The 20,490-nt window shown below is 35.7% G+C and overlaps 2 protein-coding genes across 2 annotated transcripts; both read left to right on the top strand.

Annotated features, from left to right (window-relative positions):
* The first annotated feature begins 14,391 nt into the window (after positions 1 to 14,391).
* LOC136717431 (uncharacterized) lies at positions 14,392 to 15,305 on the top strand. The gene is made up of 3 exons (XM_066695052.1): positions 14,392 to 14,773; positions 14,829 to 15,056; positions 15,112 to 15,305. Exons 1-3 carry the CDS (start codon positions 14,392 to 14,394, stop codon positions 15,303 to 15,305), a joined length of 804 nt encoding a protein of 267 aa, XP_066551149.1.
* Positions 15,306 to 19,394: 4,089 nt separating this feature from the next.
* LOC136717430 (DNA-directed RNA polymerase subunit beta-like) lies at positions 19,395 to 20,281 on the top strand. The gene is made up of 3 exons (XM_066695051.1): positions 19,395 to 19,758; positions 19,814 to 20,041; positions 20,097 to 20,281. The coding sequence occupies exons 1-3, from the start codon at positions 19,395 to 19,397 to the stop codon at positions 20,279 to 20,281; spliced, it is 777 nt and encodes a 258-aa protein (XP_066551148.1).
* Positions 20,282 to 20,490: the final 209 nt, after the last annotated feature.

The following is a 20,490-nucleotide window of genomic DNA, read 5'->3' as shown; positions in this document are numbered from 1 at the left end:
TGCTCATGCAATGTGCGGCCTTTGGGTTCACTAATATGTTCAATTTGGTTTCCCTACAACCCACCTGAAAGTTTCAGAATTGGTGGCCATATTGTCAACAATGTTTATGTTGAGTCTCACTGGCTTTTTACTTGGTGAGGCTGGTAGCTCACCAAGTTGTTTAACTACAGTTCGTTGCATGCCACCTGGTGCCACCTACAGTTTGTTAACACAGTAAAGTGCCAGTGTTGTTAAAGTCAGCACAGTGTTGCTAAAGTCCGCGCAGTGTTGCTAAATCCAGCACAGTGTTGCTAAATCCAGCACAGTGTTGCTAAAGTCAGCGCAGTGTTGCTAAATCCAGCATGGTGTTGCTAAAGTCAACGCAGTGTTCCTACTGCCTTTTCTTATTTTCATATATAATATGTACATTAAATTACTTTAACAATAATATTTTATAACATGTTTCACTAATTATGAATTTCATTATTTCGAATCATTATATGACAGAGCTTATTATTGTCATCTTTCATGTGATTTGTGGTCTCAGACGGGTCCACTAATGGAAATTTGGTCTCCCCACAAACTACCTGAAGGTTTCAAAATTGGCAGCCATGTTGTCAACGTTTATGGTGAGTCTCATTGTCTTTTTCCCGGTGAGGCAGTGGCTCACCGAGTTGTTTAACTACAGTTCTTTGAACGCCTCATGGTGACTTTATCTACAGTGGGGCATCTGGTGTATATAACCACACACCCTGTTGTTAAGCACAGTAGTATGGAGTGAATTCACTGTCAAAATTAGTGAGCACAGAAATACAACTTGTATGTGCAAAACTACACTTGCGTTTTAAGGCTGACAGTTCCCAAACTCTTACACAAATGATTGCATTACCAGTCATATACAAAAGAAAAGGCGTTTATCTTAACACAGTCGATATCAACTTCATGTCAGTCTTGTCATTTATAAAATTTGGATATCAATGGTTAAGTTTTAAGTACAGAAAACCACATTAAGCACAATCCAGCTTGGCTACAAAACAATAGGGCTTAGAAAAGACAAGACAGTTATGCTATTATGTCACTTTAAACATCCAATCTTTTGTGTAACAGTTTGGAAAGTGTCAGTCTTGTCATTTATAGATTGGATGTAAACGTCTGTGTTTTATGTACAGTTAAGTCATGTTGAGAATTTTCTACATTGAGTGATTTTCACCTTAAGTGAATTATGATATGCAGGGCTTAAGGTCGTAATCATATTGATTATGTTAGTAAAAGCATATCCATCCTCTATTCATAGTAGGACGTGTTAACTGTAAACATACAAACTTTGCAAAGTATTGGTTATGTTTAAAGCGCATTAAGCCACGTTAAGCTTTTTTAGACTCTCCCTCTGCTGTTGTGTGGTCAGCCATGTTTGATGAGAATGGAGATGGATATCGCAGTGATCATCTCGGATGCCTGATCTACTCGTAGTTTTTTGAGTCTGTGTGAAAACGCTCAAAAAGAGCTGCGACCGTGTAGAGAGAACTGCACATGCGCAGCAAGAATCGTGATTGCGCTGCGAGAACTGCAAATGTGTAAACGAGATGAGCGTAGAATTGAATTGCATGCATAACGTAAACACCACAAGTGTAGTTTTGCACAGACAAGTTGTATTTCTGTGCTGTCTAATTTTGACAGTGAATTCACTCCATACAGTATAGTCTCAGAGTTGTTAAAAATGTATCTACAAACACATATCAAATAGAACTGTCAAAAATGGGGTGCCGCCAGTTGAAGAATCCAGATAATGGGTTTGAGTTTTATGTCAAATTTAGCTTTAGCTATGTAGTTTTGTGCCAAGGTAAAAGCACAATAACATACATTTGCAAGGAGCAGCAACTCAGTAAGTAAGTTTCCTCAGTGGCTCAGTTAAGTAGGGAATTTCAGACACATAAAAACATAACCACAACTCAACATCACTGCGCTTCTATCCAATCACCTCTCTCATGCTGTTAACCAATGACATGGATTTATTAGGCTACGATACGCCCCTAGGAGAACGGGTGCAATTTTGGCATAAGTGGGTTAGAGAAAAAAATGACATGTCAGCGTGGTAGAGGTTATTTGAAGTTTAGGTGAGCCATAATAGAGAGCAAAAGTAGAGTAGTTGTCCAAATATTTGAGATACTCATTTAAATGAAGACTGTGCTGCCCACCCCCACCCTTTGCCTAATTGGTTCAGTTCATTTTTTATAATGTTTGGGAATGTTCACATTCTCTGCGTATGTCATCAACTCCTCAACAACTTCATCAAAGTCATCAAAATCATCAACACAGTCATCAAAATCATCAACAAAGTCATCAATGTCATCAAAGTAATCAAAAACGTCATACGAGTCCTCTACAACCTCATCAAAGTCATCAACAACATCAACAAAGTCATCAATGTCATCAAAGTAATCAAGACCGTCATCACAGTCCTCTACAACATCATCAATGTCATCAACAACATAATCAAAGTCATCAACAAAGTCATCAGTGTCATCAACAACATAATCAAAGTCATCATCAAAGTCATCAACGTCATCAACAACATCATCAGTGTCATCAAAGTCATCAGCAAAGTCATCAACAAAGTAATCAATTTCATCAAAGTAATCACAAATGTCATCAGTCTTCTACAACTTCATCAAAGTCATCAACAACATCATCACATTCATCAAAGTCATCAATGTCATCAAAGTAATCAAAAACGTCATCAGAGTCCTCTACAACCTCATCAAAGTCATCAACATCATCAATGTCATCAACAACATCATCAATGTCATCAACAACATAGTCAAAGTCATCAACAAAGTCGTCAACAAAATCATCAGTGTCATCAAAGTCATCAAAGTCATCAGCAAAGTCATCACCAAAGTCATCAATTTCATCAAAGTAATCAAAAATGTCATCAGTCTTCTACAACTTCATCAAAGTCATCAATAACATCATCAAATTAATCAAAGTCATCAAAGTCATCAGCAAAGTCATCAACAATGTCATCAAAGTCATCAAAGTCATCAACAATGTCATCAATGTAATCAAAAACACCAAAGTCCTCAGTGTCATCAACATCAACAACAACATCATCAAATTGTAAAGTGAAATTACAAAAAAAATAAAAGACAAATTAAGAAGAAATGATAAAACAAAGAGGATAAAAGGTTAACTTTTTTTATTGGGTAACACATAACTCTCCTTGCAACCACATCAACACTTAATTTGAAAAATAAATATTATTCAAGTCTCTCAAGCAAAAGAATAAGAATCAAGTTTACACACATTCAGTCACCTTCAGTTTATGAAAAAGTGACAGTTCCCAAACTCTTACACAAAAGATTGCATTACCAGTCATATACAAAAGAAGAGGTGTTTATCTGAACACAGTTGATATCAACTTCACGTCAGTCTTGTCATTTATAAAATTTGGATATCAATGGTAAAATTTTAAGTACAGAAAACCACATTAAGCACAATCCAGCTAGGCTACAACACAATAGGGTTCAGAAAAGACAAGACACTTATGCTTTTATGTCACTTTAAACATCCAATCTTTTGTGTAACAGTTTGGAAAGTGTCAGTCTTGTCATTTATAGATTGGATGTAAACGTCTGTGTTTTATGTACAGTAAGTCATGTTGAGAATTTTCTACATTGAGTGATATTCACCTTAAGTGAATTATGATATGCAGGGCTTGAGGTCGTAATCATATTGTTTATGTTAGTAAAAACATATCCATCCTCTATTCATAGTAGGACGTGCTAACTGTAAACATACAACATTTGCAAAGTAATGGTTATGTTTAAAGCGCATTAAGCCACGTTAAGCTTTTTAAGACTCTCCCTCTGCTGTTGTGTGGTCAGCCATGTTTGATGAGAATGGAGATGGATATCGCAGTGATCATCTCGGATTCCTGATCTACTCGTAGTTTTTTGAGTCTGTGTGAAAACGCTCAAAAAGAGCTGCGAGTGTGTAGAGAGAACTGCACATGCGCAGCAAGAATCGTGATTGCGCTGCGGGAACTGCAAATGTGTAAACGAGATGAGCTTAGAATTGAATTGCATGCATAACGTAAACACCACAAGTGTAGTATTGCACAGACAAGTTGTATTTCTGTGCTGTCTAATTTTGACAGTGAATTCACTCCATACAGTATAGTCTCAGAGTTGTTAAAAATGTATCTATAAACACATATCAAATAGAACTGTCAAAAATGGGGTGCCGCCAGTTGAAGAATCCAGATAATGGGTTTGAGTTTTATGTCAAATTTAGCTTTAGCTATGTAGTTTTGTGCCAAGGTAAAAGCACAATAACATACATTTGCAAGGAGCAGCAACTCAGTAAGTAAATTTCCTCAGTGGCTCAGTTAAGTAGGGAATTTCAGCCACATAAAAACATAACCACAACTCAAAATCACTGCGCATCTATCCAATCACCTCTCTCATGCTGTTGACCAATGACATGGATTTATTAGGCTACGATACACCCCTAGGAGAATGGGTGCAATTTTGGCATAAGTGGGTTAGGGAAAAAAATGACATGTCAGCGTGGTAGAGGTTATTTGAAGTTTAGGTGAGCCATAATAGAGAGCAAAAGTAGAGTAGTTGTCCAAATATTTGAGATACTCATTTAAATGAAGACTGTGCTGCCCACACCCACCCTTTGCCTAATTGGTTCAGTTCATTTTTTATAATGTTTGGGAATGTTCACATTCTCTGCGTATGTCATCAACTCCTCAACAACTTCATCAAAGTCATCAAAATCATCAACACAGTCATCAAAATCATCAACAAAGTCATCAATGTCATCAAAGTAATCATAAACGTCATACGAGTCCTCTACAACCTCATCAAAGTCATCAACATCATCAATGTCATCAACAACATCAACAAAGTCATCAATGTCATCAAAGTAATCAAGACCGTCATCACAGTGCTCTACAACATCATCAATGTCATCAACAACATAATCAAAGTCATCAACAAAGTCATCAGTGTCATCAACAACATAATCAAAGTCATCATCAAAGTCATCAACGTCATCAACAACATCATCAGTGTCATCAAAGTCATCAGCAAAGTCATCAACAAAGTAATCAATTTCATCAAAGTAATCACAAATGTCATCAGTCTTCTACAACTTCATCAAAGTCATCAACAACATCATCACATTCATCAAAGTCATCAATGTCATCAAAGTAATCAAAAACGTCATCAGAGTCCTCTACAACCTCATCAAAGTCATCAACATCATCAATGTCATCAACAACATCATCAATGTCATCAACAACATAGTCAAAGTCATCAACAGAGTCGTCAACAAAATCATCAGTGTCATCAAAGTCATCAAAGTCATCAGCAAAGTCATCACCAAAGTCATCAATTTCATCAAAGTAATCAAAAATGTCATCAGTCTTCTACAACTTCATCAAAGTCATCAATAACATCATCAAATTAATCAAAGTCATCAAAGTCATCAGCAAAGTCATCAACAATGTCATCAAAGTCATCAAAGTCATCAACAATGTCATCAATGTAATCAAAAACACCAAAGTCCTCAGTGTCATCAACATCAACAACAACATCATCAAATTGTAAAGTGAAATTACAAAAAAAATAAAAGACAAATTAAGAAGAAATGATAAAACAAAGAGGATAAAAGGTTAACTTTTTTTATTGGGTAACACATAACTCTCCTTGCAACCACATCAACACTTAATTTGAAAAATAAATATTATTCAAGTCTCTCAAGCAAAAGAATAAGAATCAAGTTTACACACATTCAGTCACCTTCAGTTTATGAAAAAGTGACAGTTCCCAAACTCTTACACAAAAGATTGCATTACCAGTCATATACAAAAGAAGAGGTGTTTATCTGAACACAGTTGATATCAACTTCACGTCAGTCTTGTCATTTATAAAATTTGGATATCAATGGTAAAATTTTAAGTACAGAAAACCACATTAAGCACAATCCAGCTAGGCTACAACACAATAGGGTTCAGAAAAGACAAGACACTTATGCTTTTATGTCACTTTAAACATCCAATCTTTTGTGTAACAGTTTGGAAAGTGTCAGTCTTGTCATTTATAGATTGGATGTAAACGTCTGTGTTTTATGTACAGTAAGTCATGTTGAGAATTTTCTACATTGAGTGATTTTCACCTTAAGTGAATTATGATATGCAGGGCTTATGGTCGTAATCATATTGATTATGTTAGTAAAAGCATATCCATCCTCTATTCATAGTAGGACGTGTTAACTGTAAACATACAAACTTTGCAAAGTATTGGTTATGTTTAAAGCGCATTAAGCCACGTTAAGCTTTTTTAGACTCTCCCTCTGCTATTGTGTGGTCAGCCATGTTTGATGAGAATGGAGATGGATATCGCAGTGATCATCTCGGATGCCTGATCTACTCGTAGTTTTTTGAGTCTGTGTGAAAACGCTCAAAAAGAGCTGCGACCGTGTAGAGAGAACTGCACATGCGCAGCAAGAATCGTGATTGCGCTGCGAGAGCTGCAAATGTGTAAACGAGATGAGCGTAGAATTGAATTGCATGCATAACGTAAACACCACAAGTGTAGTTTTGCACAGACAAGTTGTATTTCTGTGCTGTCTAATTTTGACAGTGAATTCACTCCATACAGTATAGTCTCAGAGTTGTTAAAAATGTATCTACAAACACATATCAAATAGAACTGTCAAAAATGGGGTGCCGCCAGTTGAAGAATCCAGATAATGGGTTTGAGTTTTATGTCAAATTTAGCTTTAGCTATGTAGTTTTGTGCCAAGGTAAAAGCACAATAACATACATTTGCAAGGAGCAGCAACTCAGTAAGTAAGTTTCCTCAGTGGCTCAGTTAAGTAGGGAATTTCAGCCACATAAAAACATAACCACAACTCAACATCACTGCGCTTCTATCCAATCACCTCTCTCATGCTGTTAACCAATGACATGGATTTATTAGGCTACGATACGCCCCTAGGAGAACGGGTGCAATTTTGGCATAAGTGGGTTAGAGAAAAAAATGACATGTCAGCGTGGTAGAGGTTATTTGAAGTTTAGGTGAGCCATAATAGAGAGCAAAAGTAGAGTAGTTGTCCAAATATTTGAGATACTCATTTAAATGAAGACTGTGCTGCCCACCCCCACCCTTTGCCTAATTGGTTCAGTTCATTTTTTATAATGTTTGGGAATGTTCACATTCTCTGCGTATGTCATCAACTCCTCAACAACTTCATCAAAGTCATCAAAATCATCAACACAGTCATCAAAATCATCAACAAAGTCATCAATGTCATCAAAGTAATCAAAAACGTCATACGAGTCCTCTACAACCTCATCAAAGTCATCAACATCATCAATGTCATCAACAACATCAACAAAGTCATCAATGTCATCAAAGTAATCAAGACCGTCATCACAGTCCTCTACAACATCATCAATGTCATCAACAACATAATCAAAGTCATCAACAAAGTCATCAGTGTCATCAACAACATAATCAAAGTCATCATCAAAGTCATCAACGTCATCAACAACATCATCAGTGTCATCAAAGTCATCAGCAAAGTCATCAACAAAGTAATCAATTTCATCAAAGTAATCACAAATGTCATCAGTCTTCTACAACTTCATCAAAGTCATCAACAACATCATCACATTCATCAAAGTCATCAATGTCATCAAAGTAATCAAAAACGTCATCAGAGTCCTCTACAACCTCATCAAAGTCATCAACATCATCAATGTCATCAACAACATCATCAATGTCATCAACAACATAGTCAAAGTCATCAACAAAGTCGTCAACAAAATCATCAGTGTCATCAAAGTCATCAAAGTCATCAGCAAAGTCATCACCAAAGTCATCAATTTCATCAAAGTAATCAAAAATGTCATCAGTCTTCTACAACTTCATCAAAGTCATCAATAACATCATCAAATTAATCAAAGTCATCAAAGTCATCAGCAAAGTCATCAACAATGTCATCAAAGTCATCAAAGTCATCAACAATGTCATCAATGTAATCAAAAACACCAAAGTCCTCAGTGTCATCAACATCAACAACAACATCATCAAATTGTAAAGTGAAATTACAAAAAAAATAAAAGACAAATTAAGAAGAAATGATAAAACAAAGAGGATAAAAGGTTAACTTTTTTTATTGGGTAACACATAACTCTCCTTGCAACCACATCAACACTTAATTTGAAAAATAAATATTATTCAAGTCTCTCAAGCAAAAGAATAAGAATCAAGTTTACACACATTCAGTCACCTTCAGTTTATGAAAAAGTGACAGTTCCCAAACTCTTACACAAAAGATTGCATTACCAGTCATATACAAAAGAAGAGGTGTTTATCTGAACACAGTTGATATCAACTTCACGTCAGTCTTGTCATTTATAAAATTTGGATATCAATGGTAAAATTTTAAGTACAGAAAACCACATTAAGCACAATCCAGCTAGGCTACAACACAATAGGGTTCAGAAAAGACAAGACACTTATGCTTTTATGTCACTTTAAACATCCAATCTTTTGTGTAACAGTTTGGAAAGTGTCAGTCTTGTCATTTATAGATTGGATGTAAACGTCTGTGTTTTATGTACAGTAAGTCATGTTGAGAATTTTCTACATTGAGTGATATTCACCTTAAGTGAATTATGATATGCAGGGCTTATGGTCGTAATCATATTGATTATGTTAGTAAAAGCATATCCATCCTCTATTCATAGTAGGACGTGTTAACTGTAAACATACAAACTTTGCAAAGTATTGGATATGTTTAAAGCGCATTAAGCCACGTTAAGCTTTTTTAGACTCTCCCTCTGCTGTTGTGTGGTCAGCCATGTTTGATGAGAATGGAGATGGATATCGCAGTGATCATCTCGGATGCCTGATCTACTCGTAGTTTTTTGAGTCTGTGTGAAAACGCTCAAAAAGAGCTGCGACCGTGTAGAGAGAACTGCACATGCGCAGCAAGAATCGTGATTGCGCTGCGAGAACTGCAAATGTGTAAACGAGATGAGCGTAGAATTGAATTGCATGCATAACGTAAACACCACAAGTGTAGTTTTGCACAGACAAGTTGTATTTCTGTGCTGTCTAATTTTGACAGTGAATTCACTCCATACAGTATAGTCTCAGAGTTGTTAAAAATGTATCTACAAACACATATCAAATAGAACTGTCAAAAATGGGGTGCCGCCAGTTGAAGAATCCAGATAATGGGTTTGAGTTTTATGTCAAATTTAGCTTTAGCTATGTAGTTTTGTGCCAAGGTAAAAGCACAATAACATACATTTGCAAGGAGCAGCAACTCAGTAAGTAAGTTTCCTCAGTGGCTCAGTTAAGTAGGGAATTTCAGCCACATAAAAACATAACCACAACTCAACATCACTGCGCTTCTATCCAATCACCTCTCTCATGCTGTTAACCAATGACATGGATTTATTAGGCTACGATACGCCCCTAGGAGAACGGGTGCAATTTTGGCATAAGTGGGTTAGAGAAAAAAATGACATGTCAGCGTGGTAGAGGTTATTTGAAGTTTAGGTGAGCCATAATAGAGAGCAAAAGTAGAGTAGTTGTCCAAATATTTGAGATACTCATTTAAATGAAGACTGTGCTGCCCACCCCCACCCTTTGCCTAATTGGTTCAGTTCATTTTTTATAATGTTTGGGAATGTTCACATTCTCTGCGTATGTCATCAACTCCTCAACAACTTCATCAAAGTCATCAAAATCATCAACACAGTCATCAAAATCATCAACAAAGTCATCAATGTCATCAAAGTAATCAAAAACGTCATACGAGTCCTCTACAACCTCATCAATGTCATCAACAACATCAACAAAGTCATCAATGTCATCAAAGTAATCAAGACCGTCATCACAGTCCTCTACAACATCATCAATGTCATCAACAACATAATCAAAGTCATCAACAAAGTCATCAGTGTCATCAACAACATAATCAAAGTCATCATCAAAGTCATCAACGTCATCAACAACATCATCAGTGTCATCAAAGTCATCAGCAAAGTCATCAACAAAGTAATCAATTTCATCAAAGTAATCACAAATGTCATCAGTCTTCTACAACTTCATCAAAGTCATCAACAACATCATCACATTCATCAAAGTCATCAATGTCATCAAAGTAATCAAAAACGTCATCAGAGTCCTCTACAACCTCATCAAAGTCATCAACATCATCAATGTCATCAACAACATCATCAATGTCATCAACAACATAGTCAAAGTCATCAACAGAGTCGTCAACAAAATCATCAGTGTCATCAAAGTCATCAAAGTCATCAGCAAAGTCATCACCAAAGTCATCAATTTCATCAAAGTAATCAAAAATGTCATCAGTCTTCTACAACTTCATCAAAGTCATCAATAACATCATCAAATTAATCAAAGTCATCAAAGTCATCAGCAAAGTCATCAACAATGTCATCAAAGTCATCAAAGTCATCAACAATGTCATCAATGTAATCAAAAACACCAAAGTCCTCAGTGTCATCAACATCAACAACAACATCATCAAATTGTAAAGTGAAATTACAAAAAAAATAAAAGACAAATTAAGAAGAAATGATAAAACAAAGAGGATAAAAGGTTAACTTTTTTTATTGGGTAACACATAACTCTCCTTGCAACCACATCAACACTTAATTTGAAAAATAAATATTATTCAAGTCTCTCAAGCAAAAGAATAAGAATCAAGTTTACACACATTCAGTCACCTTCAGTTTATGAAAAAGTGACAGTTCCCAAACTCTTACACAAAAGATTGCATTACCAGTCATATACAAAAGAAGAGGTGTTTATCTGAACACAGTTGATATCAACTTCACGTCAGTCTTGTCATTTATAAAATTTGGATATCAATGGTAAAATTTTAAGTACAGAAAACCACATTAAGCACAATCCAGCTAGGCTACAACACAATAGGGTTCAGAAAAGACAAGACACTTATGCTTTTATGTCACTTTAAACATCCAATCTTTTGTGTAACAGTTTGGAAAGTGTCAGTCTTGTCATTTATAGATTGGATGTAAATGTCTGTGTTTTATGTACAGTAAGTCATGTTGAGAATTTTCTACATTGAGTGATATTCACCTTAAGTGAATTATGATATGCAGGGCTTATGGTCGTAATCATATTGATTATGTTAGTAAAAGCATATCCATCCTCTATTCATAGTAGGACGTGTTAACTGTAAACATACAAACTTTGCAAAGTATTGGATATGTTTAAAGCGCATTAAGCCACGTTAAGCTTTTTTAGACTCTCCCTCTGCTGTTGTGTGGTCAGCCATGTTTGATGAGAATGGAGATGGATATCGCAGTGATCATCTCGGATGCCTGATCTACTCGTAGTTTTTTGAGTCTGTGTGAAAACGCTCAAAAAGAGCTGCGACCGTGTAGAGAGAACTGCACATGCGCAGCAAGAATCGTGATTGCGCTGCGAGAACTGCAAATGTGTAAACGAGATGAGCGTAGAATTGAATTGCATGCATAACGTAAACACCACAAGTGTAGTTTTGCACAGACAAGTTGTATTTCTGTGCTGTCTAATTTTGACAGTGAATTCACTCCATACAGTATAGTCTCAGAGTTGTTAAAAATGTATCTACAAACACATATCAAATAGAACTGTCAAAAATGGGGTGCCGCCAGTTGAAGAATCCAGATAATGGGTTTGAGTTTTATGTCAAATTTAGCTTTAGCTATGTAGTTTTGTGCCAAGGTAAAAGCACAATAACATACATTTGCAAGGAGCAGCAACTCAGTAAGTAAGTTTCCTCAGTGGCTCAGTTAAGTAGGGAATTTCAGCCACATAAAAACATAACCACAACTCAACATCACTGCGCTTCTATCCAATCACCTCTCTCATGCTGTTAACCAATGACATGGATTTATTAGGCTACGATACGCCCCTAGGAGAACGGGTGCAATTTTGGCATAAGTGGGTTAGAGAAAAAAATGACATGTCAGCGTGGTAGAGGTTATTTGAAGTTTAGGTGAGCCATAATAGAGAGCAAAAGTAGAGTAGTTGTCCAAATATTTGAGATACTCATTTAAATGAAGACTGTGCTGCCCACCCCCACCCTTTGCCTAATTGGTTCAGTTCATTTTTTATAATGTTTGGGAATGTTCACATTCTCTGCGTATGTCATCAACTCCTCAACAACTTCATCAAAGTCATCAAAATCATCAACACAGTCATCAAAATCATCAACAAAGTCATCAATGTCATCAAAGTAATCAAAAACGTCATACGAGTCCTCTACAACCTCATCAAAGTCATCAACATCATCAATGTCATCAACAACATCAACAAAGTCATCAATGTCATCAAAGTAATCAAGACCGTCATCACAGTCCTCTACAACATCATCAATGTCATCAACAACATAATCAAAGTCATCAACAAAGTCATCAGTGTCATCAACAACATAATCAAAGTCATCATCAAAGTCATCAACGTCATCAACAACATCATCAGTGTCATCAAAGTCATCAGCAAAGTCATCAACAAAGTCATCACCAAAGTCATCAATTTCATCAAAGTAATCAAAAATGTCATCAGTCTTCTACAACTTCATCAAAGTCATCAATAACATCATCAAATTAATCAAAGTCATCAAAGTCATCAGCAAAGTCATCAACAATGTCATCAAAGTCATCAAAGTCATCAACAATGTCATCAATGTAATCAAAAACACCAAAGTCCTCAGTGTCATCAACATCAACAACAACATCATCAAATTGTAAAGTGAAATTACAAAAAAAATAAAAGACAAATTAAGAAGAAATGATAAAACAAAGAGGATAAAAGGTTAACTTTTTTTATTGGGTAACACATAACTCTCCTTGCAACCACATCAACACTTAATTTGAAAAATAAATATTATTCAAGTCTCTCAAGCAAAAGAATAAGAATCAAGTTTACACACATTCAGTCACCTTCAGTTTATGAAAAAGTGACAGTTCCCAAACTCTTACACAAAAGATTGCATTACCAGTCATATACAAAAGAAGAGGTGTTTATCTGAACACAGTTGATATCAACTTCACGTCAGTCTTGTCATTTATAAAATTTGGATATCAATGGTAAAATTTTAAGTACAGAAAACCACATTAAGCACAATCCAGCTAGGCTACAACACAATAGGGTTCAGAAAAGACAAGACACTTATGCTTTTATGTCACTTTAAACATCCAATCTTTTGTGTAACAGTTTGGAAAGTGTCAGTCTTGTCATTTATAGATTGGATGTAAACGTCTGTGTTTTATGTACAGTAAGTCATGTTGAGAATTTTCTACATTGAGTGATTTTCACCTTAAGTGAATTATGATATGCAGGGCTTATGGTCGTAATCATATTGATTATGTTAGTAAAAGCATATCCATCCTCTATTCATAGTAGGACGTGTTAACTGTAAACATACAAACTTTGCAAAGTATTGGTTATGTTTAAAGCGCATTAAGCCACGTTAAGCTTTTTTAGACTCTCCCTCTGCTATTGTGTGGTCAGCCATGTTTGATGAGAATGGAGATGGATATCGCAGTGATCATCTCGGATGCCTGATCTACTCGTAGTTTTTTGAGTCTGTGTGAAAACGCTCAAAAAGAGCTGCGACCGTGTAGAGAGAACTGCACATGCGCAGCAAGAATCGTGATTGCGCTGCGAGAGCTGCAAATGTGTAAACGAGATGAGCGTAGAATTGAATTGCATGCATAACGTAAACACCACAAGTGTAGTTTTGCACAGACAAGTTGTATTTCTGTGCTGTCTAATTTTGACAGTGAATTCACTCCATACAGTATAGTCTCAGAGTTGTTAAAAATGTATCTACAAACACATATCAAATAGAACTGTCAAAAATGGGGTGCCGCCAGTTGAAGAATCCAGATAATGGGTTTGAGTTTTATGTCAAATTTAGCTTTAGCTATGTAGTTTTGTGCCAAGGTAAAAGCACAATAACATACATTTGCAAGGAGCAGCAACTCAGTAAGTAAGTTTCCTCAGTGGCTCAGTTAAGTAGGGAATTTCAGCCACATAAAAACATAACCACAACTCAACATCACTGCGCTTCTATCCAATCACCTCTCTCATGCTGTTAACCAATGACATGGATTTATTAGGCTACGATACGCCCCTAGGAGAACGGGTGCAATTTTGGCATAAGTGGGTTAGAGAAAAAAATGACATGTCAGCGTGGTAGAGGTTATTTGAAGTTTAGGTGAGCCATAATAGAGAGCAAAAGTAGAGTAGTTGTCCAAATATTTGAGATACTCATTTAAATGAAGACTGTGCTGCCCACCCCCACCCTTTGCCTAATTGGTTCAGTTCATTTTTTATAATGTTTGGGAATGTTCACATTCTCTGCGTATGTCATCAACTCCTCAACAACTTCATCAAAGTCATCAAAATCATCAACACAGTCATCAAAATCATCAACAAAGTCATCAATGTCATCAAAGTAATCAAAAACGTCATACGAGTCCTCTACAACCTCATCAAAGTCATCAACATCATCAATGTCATCAACAACATCAACAAAGTCATCAATGTCATCAAAGTAATCAAGACCGTCATCACAGTCCTCTACAACATCATCAATGTCATCAACAACATAATCAAAGTCATCAACAAAGTCATCAGTGTCATCAACAACATAATCAAAGTCATCATCAAAGTCATCAACGTCATCAACAACATCATCAGTGTCATCAAAGTCATCAGCAAAGTCATCAACAAAGTAATCAATTTCATCAAAGTAATCACAAATGTCATCAGTCTTCTACAACTTCATCAAAGTCATCAACAACATCATCACATTCATCAAAGTCATCAATGTCATCAAAGTAATCAAAAACGTCATCAGAGTCCTCTACAACCTCATCAAAGTCATCAACATCATCAATGTCATCAACAACATCATCAATGTCATCAACAACATAGTCAAAGTCATCAACAAAGTCGTCAACAAAATCATCAGTGTCATCAAAGTCATCAAAGTCATCAGCAAAGTCATCACCAAAGTCATCAATTTCATCAAAGTAATCAAAAATGTCATCAGTCTTCTACAACTTCATCAAAGTCATCAATAACATCATCAAATTAATCAAAGTCATCAAAGTCATCAGCAAAGTCATCAACAATGTCATCAAAGTCATCAAAGTCATCAAAGTCATCAACAATGTCATCAATGTAATCAAAAACACCAAAGTCCTCAGTGTCATCAACATCAACAACAACATCATCAAATTGTAAAGTGAAATTACAAAAAAAATAAAAGACAAATTAAGAAGAAATGATAAAACAAAGAGGATAAAAGGTTAACTTTTTTTATTGGGTAACACATAACTCTCCTTGCAACCACATCAACACTTAATTTGAAAAATAAATATTATTCAAGTCTCTCAAGCAAAAGAATAAGAATCAAGTTTACACACATTCAGTCACCTTCAGTTTATGAAAAAGTGACAGTTCCCAAACTCTTACACAAAAGATTGCATTACCAGTCATATACAAAAGAAGAGGTGTTTATCTGAACACAGTTGATATCAACTTCACGTCAGTCTTGTCATTTATAAAATTTGGATATCAATGGTAAAATTTTAAGTACAGAAAACCACATTAAGCACAATCCAGCTAGGCTACAACACAATAGGGTTCAGAAAAGACAAGACACTTATGCTTTTATGTCACTTTAAACATCCAATCTTTTGTGTAACAGTTTGGAAAGTGTCAGTCTTGTCATTTATAGATTGGATGTAAACGTCTGTGTTTTATGTACAGTAAGTCATGTTGAGAATTTTCTACATTGAGTGATATTCACCTTAAGTGAATTATGATATGCAGGGCTTATGGTCGTAATCATATTGATTATGTTAGTAAAAGCATATCCATCCTCTATTCATAGTAGGACGTGTTAACTGTAAACATACAAACTTTGCAAAGTATTGGATATGTTTAAAGCGCATTAAGCCACGTTAAGCTTTTTTAGACTCTCCCTCTGCTGTTGTGTGGTCAGCCATGTTTGATGAGAATGGAGATGGATATCGCAGTGATCATCTCGGATGCCTGATCTACTCGTAGTTTTTTGAGTCTGTGTGAAAACGCTCAAAAAGAGCTGCGACCGTGTAGAGAGAACTGCACATGCGCAGCAAGAATCGTGATTGCGCTGCGAGAGCTGCAAATGTGTAAACGAGATGAGCGTAGAATTGAATTGCATGCATAACGTAAACACCACAAGTGTAGTTTTGCACAGACAAGTTGTATTTCTGTGCTGTCTAATTTTGACAGTGAATTCACTCCATACAGTATAGTCTCAGAGTTGTTAAAAATGTATCTACAAACACATATCAAATAGAACTGTCAAAAATGGGGTGCCGCCAGTTGAAGAATCCAGATAATGGGTTTGAGTTTTATGTCAAATTTAGCTTTAGCTATGTAGTTTTGTGCCAAGGTAAAAGCACAATAACATACATTTGCAAGGAGCAGCAACTCAGTAAGTAAGTTTCCTCAGTGGCTCAGTTAAGTAGGGAATTTCAGCCACATAAAAACATAACCACAACTCAACATCACTGCGCTTCTATCCAATCACCTCTCTCATGCTGTTAACCAATGACATGGATTTATTAGGCTACGATACGCCCCTAGGAGAACGGGTGCAATTTTGGCATAAGTGGGTTAGAGAAAAAAATGACATGTCAGCGTGGTAGAGGTTATTTGAAGTTTAGGTGAGCCATAATAGAGAGCAAAAGTAGAGTAGTTGTCCAAATATTTGAGATACTCATTTAAATGAAGACTGTGCTGCCCACCCCCACCCTTTGCCTAATTGGTTCAGTTCATTTTTTATAATGTTTGGGAATGTTCACATTCTCTGCGTATGTCATCAACTCCTCAACAACTTCATCAAAGTCATCAAAATCATCAACACAGTCATCAAAATCATCAACAAAGTCATCAATGTCATCAAAGTAATCAAAAACGTCATACGAGTCCTCTACAACCTCATCAAAGTCATCAACATCATCAATGTCATCAACAACATCAACAAAGTCATCAATGTCATCAAAGTAATCAAGACCGTCATCACAGTCCTCTACAACATCATCAATGTCATCAACAACATAATCAAAGTCATCAACAAAGTCATCAGTGTCATCAACAACATAATCAAAGTCATCATCAAAGTCATCAACGTCATCAACAACATCATCAGTGTCATCAAAGTCATCAGCAAAGTCATCAACAAAGTAATCAATTTCATCAAAGTAATCACAAATGTCATCAGTCTTCTACAACTTCATCAAAGTCATCAACAACATCATCACATTCATCAAAGTCATCAATGTCATCAAAGTAATCAAAAACGTCATCAGAGTCCTCTACAACCTCATCAAAGTCATCAACATCATCAATGTCATCAACAACATCATCAATGTCATCAACAACATAGTCAAAGTCATCAACAGAGTCGTCAACAAAATCATCAGTGTCATCAAAGTCATCAAAGTCATCAGCAAAGTCATCACCAAAGTCATCAATTTCATCAAAGTAATCAAAAATGTCATCAGTCTTCTACAACTTCATCAAAGTCATCAATAACATCATCAAATTAATCAAAGTCATCAAAGTCATCAGCAAAGTCATCAACAATGTCATCAAAGTCATCAAAGTCATCAACAATGTCATCAATGTAATCAAAAACACCAAAGTCCTCAGTGTCATCAACATCAACAACAACATCATCAAATTGTAAAGTGAAATTACAAAAAAAATAAAAGACAAATTAAGAAGAAATGATAAAACAAAGAGGATAAAAGGTTAACTTTTTTTATTGGGTAACACATAACTCTCCTTGCAACCACATCAACACTTAATTTGAAAAATAAATATTATTCAAGTCTCTCAAGCAAAAGAATAAGAATCAAGTTTACACACATTCAGTCACCTTCAGTTTATGAAAAAGTGACAGTTCCCAAACTCTTACACAAAAGATTGCATTACCAGTCATATACAAAAGAAGAGGTGTTTATCTGAACACAGTTGATATCAACTTCACGTCAGTCTTGTCATTTATAAAATTTGGATATCAATGGTAAAATTTTAAGTACAGAAAACCACATTAAGCACAATCCAGCTAGGCTACAACACAATAGGGTTCAGAAAAGACAAGACACTTATGCTTTTATGTCACTTTAAACATCCAATCTTTTGTGTAACAGTTTGGAAAGTGTCAGTCTTGTCATTTATAGATTGGATGTAAACGTCTGTGTTTTATGTACAGTAAGTCATGTTGAGAATTTTCTACATTGAGTGATATTCACCTTAAGTGAATTATGATATGCAGGGCTTATGGTCGTAATCATATTGATTATGTTAGTAAAAGCATATCCATCCTCTATTCATAGTAGGACGTGTTAACTGTAAACATACAAACTTTGCAAAGTATTGGATATGTTTAAAGCGCATTAAGCCACGTTAAGCTTTTTTAGACTCTCCCTCTGCTGTTGTGTGGTCAGCCATGTTTGATGAGAATGGAGATGGATATCGCAGTGATCATCTCGGATGCCTGATCTACTCGTAGTTTTTTGAGTCTGTGTGAAAACGCTCAAAAAGAGCTGCGACCGTGTAGAGAGAACTGCACATGCGCAGCAAGAATCGTGATTGCGCTGCGAGAACTGCAAATGTGTAAACGAGATGAGCGTAGAATTGAATTGCATGCATAACGTAAACACCACAAGTGTAGTTTTGCACAGACAAGTTGTATTTCTGTGCTGTCTAATTTTGACAGTGAATTCACTCCATACAGTATAGTCTCAGAGTTGTTAAAAATGTATCTACAAACACATATCAAATAGAACTGTCAAAAATGGGGTGCCGCCAGTTGAAGAATCCAGATAATGGGTTTGAGTTTTATGTCAAATTTAGCTTTAGCTATGTAGTTTTGTGCCAAGGTAAAAGCACAATAACATACATTTGCAAGGAGCAGCAACTCAGTAAGTAAGTTTCCTCAGTGGCTCAGTTAAGTAGGGAATTTCAGCCACATAAAAACATAACCACAACTCAACATCACTGCGCTTCTATCCAATCACCTCTCTCATGCTGTTAACCAATGACATGGATTTATTAGGCTACGATACGCCCCTAGGAGAACGGGTGCAATTTTGGCATAAGTGGGTTAGAGAAAAAAATGACATGTCAGCGTGGTAGAGGTTATTTGAAGTTTAGGTGAGCCATAATAGAGAGCAAAAGTAGAGTAGTTGTCCAAATATTTGAGATACTCATTTAAATGAAGACTGTGCTGCCCACCCCCACCCTTTGCCTAATTGGTTCAGTTCATTTTTTATAATGTTTGGGAATGTTCACATTCTCTGCGTATGTCATCAACTCCTCAACAACTTCATCAAAGTCATCAAAATCATCAACACAGTCATCAAAATCATCAACAAAGTCATCAATGTCATCAAAGTAATCAAAAACGTCATACGAGTCCTCTACAACCTCATCAATGTCATCAACAACATCAACAAAGTCATCAATGTCATCAAAGTAATCAAGACCGTCATCACAGTCCTCTACAACATCATCAATGTCATCAACAACATAATCAAAGTCATCAACAAAGTCATCAGTGTCATCAACAACATAATCAAAGTCATCATCAAAGTCATCAACGTCATCAACAACATCATCAGTGTCATCAAAGTCATCAGCAAAGTCATCAACAAAGTAATCAATTTCATCAAAGTAATCACAAATGTCATCAGTCTTCTACAACTTCATCAAAGTCATCAACAACATCATCACATTCATCAAAGTCATCAATGTCATCAAAGTAATCAAAAACGTCATCAGAGTCCTCTACAACCTCATCAAAGTCATCAACATCATCAATGTCATCAACAACATCATCAATGTCATCAACAACATAGTCAAAGTCATCAACAGAGTCGTCAACAAAATCATCAGTGTCATCAAAGTCATCAAAGTCATCAGCAAAGTCATCACCAAAGTCATCAATTTCATCAAAGTAATCAAAAATGTCATCAGTCTTCTACAACTTCATCAAAGTCATCAATAACATCATCAAATTAATCAAAGTCATCAAAGTCATCAGCAAAGTCATCAACAATGTCATCAAAGTCATCAAAGTCATCAACAATGTCATCAATGTAATCAAAAACACCAAAGTCCTCAGTGTCATCAACATCAACAACAACATCATCAAATTGTAAAGTGAAATTACAAAAAAAATAAAAGACAAATTAAGAAGAAATGATAAAACAAAGAGGATAAAAGGTTAACTTTTTTTATTGGGTAACACATAACTCTCCTTGCAACCACATCAACACTTAATTTGAAAAATAAATATTATTCAAGTCTCTCAAGCAAAAGAATAAGAATCAAGTTTACACACATTCAGTCACCTTCAGTTTATGAAAAA

Source organism: Amia ocellicauda, chromosome 21, assembly GCF_036373705.1.
Source record: "Amia ocellicauda isolate fAmiCal2 chromosome 21, fAmiCal2.hap1, whole genome shotgun sequence".
NCBI lineage: Eukaryota > Metazoa > Chordata > Actinopteri > Amiiformes > Amiidae > Amia > Amia ocellicauda.
This window is presented reverse-complemented; position numbering and strand designations above follow the sequence as displayed.

What these genes read in the sequence shown, in the direction of transcription:
- LOC136717431 (XM_066695052.1), top strand. Translation starts at nt 14,392, where the DNA reads ATGTTTGGGAATGTTCACATTCTCTGCGTATGTCATCAACTCCTCAAC. An exon ending in CAGTGTCATCAAAGTCATCA is followed by an intron (nt 14,774 to 14,828) that starts GCAAAGTCATCA and finishes AAATGTCATCAG; the next exon opens with TCTTCTACAACTTCATCAAA. An exon ending in CAAAGTCATCAAAGTCATCA is followed by an intron (nt 15,057 to 15,111) that starts GCAAAGTCATCA and finishes AAATGTCATCAG; the next exon opens with TCTTCTACAACTTCATCAAA.
- LOC136717430 (XM_066695051.1), top strand. Translation starts at nt 19,395, where the DNA reads ATGTTTGGGAATGTTCACATTCTCTGCGTATGTCATCAACTCCTCAAC. An exon ending in CAGTGTCATCAAAGTCATCA is followed by an intron (nt 19,759 to 19,813) that starts GCAAAGTCATCA and finishes AAATGTCATCAG; the next exon opens with TCTTCTACAACTTCATCAAA. An exon ending in CAAAGTCATCAAAGTCATCA is followed by an intron (nt 20,042 to 20,096) that starts GCAAAGTCATCA and finishes AAATGTCATCAG; the next exon opens with TCTTCTACAACTTCATCAAA.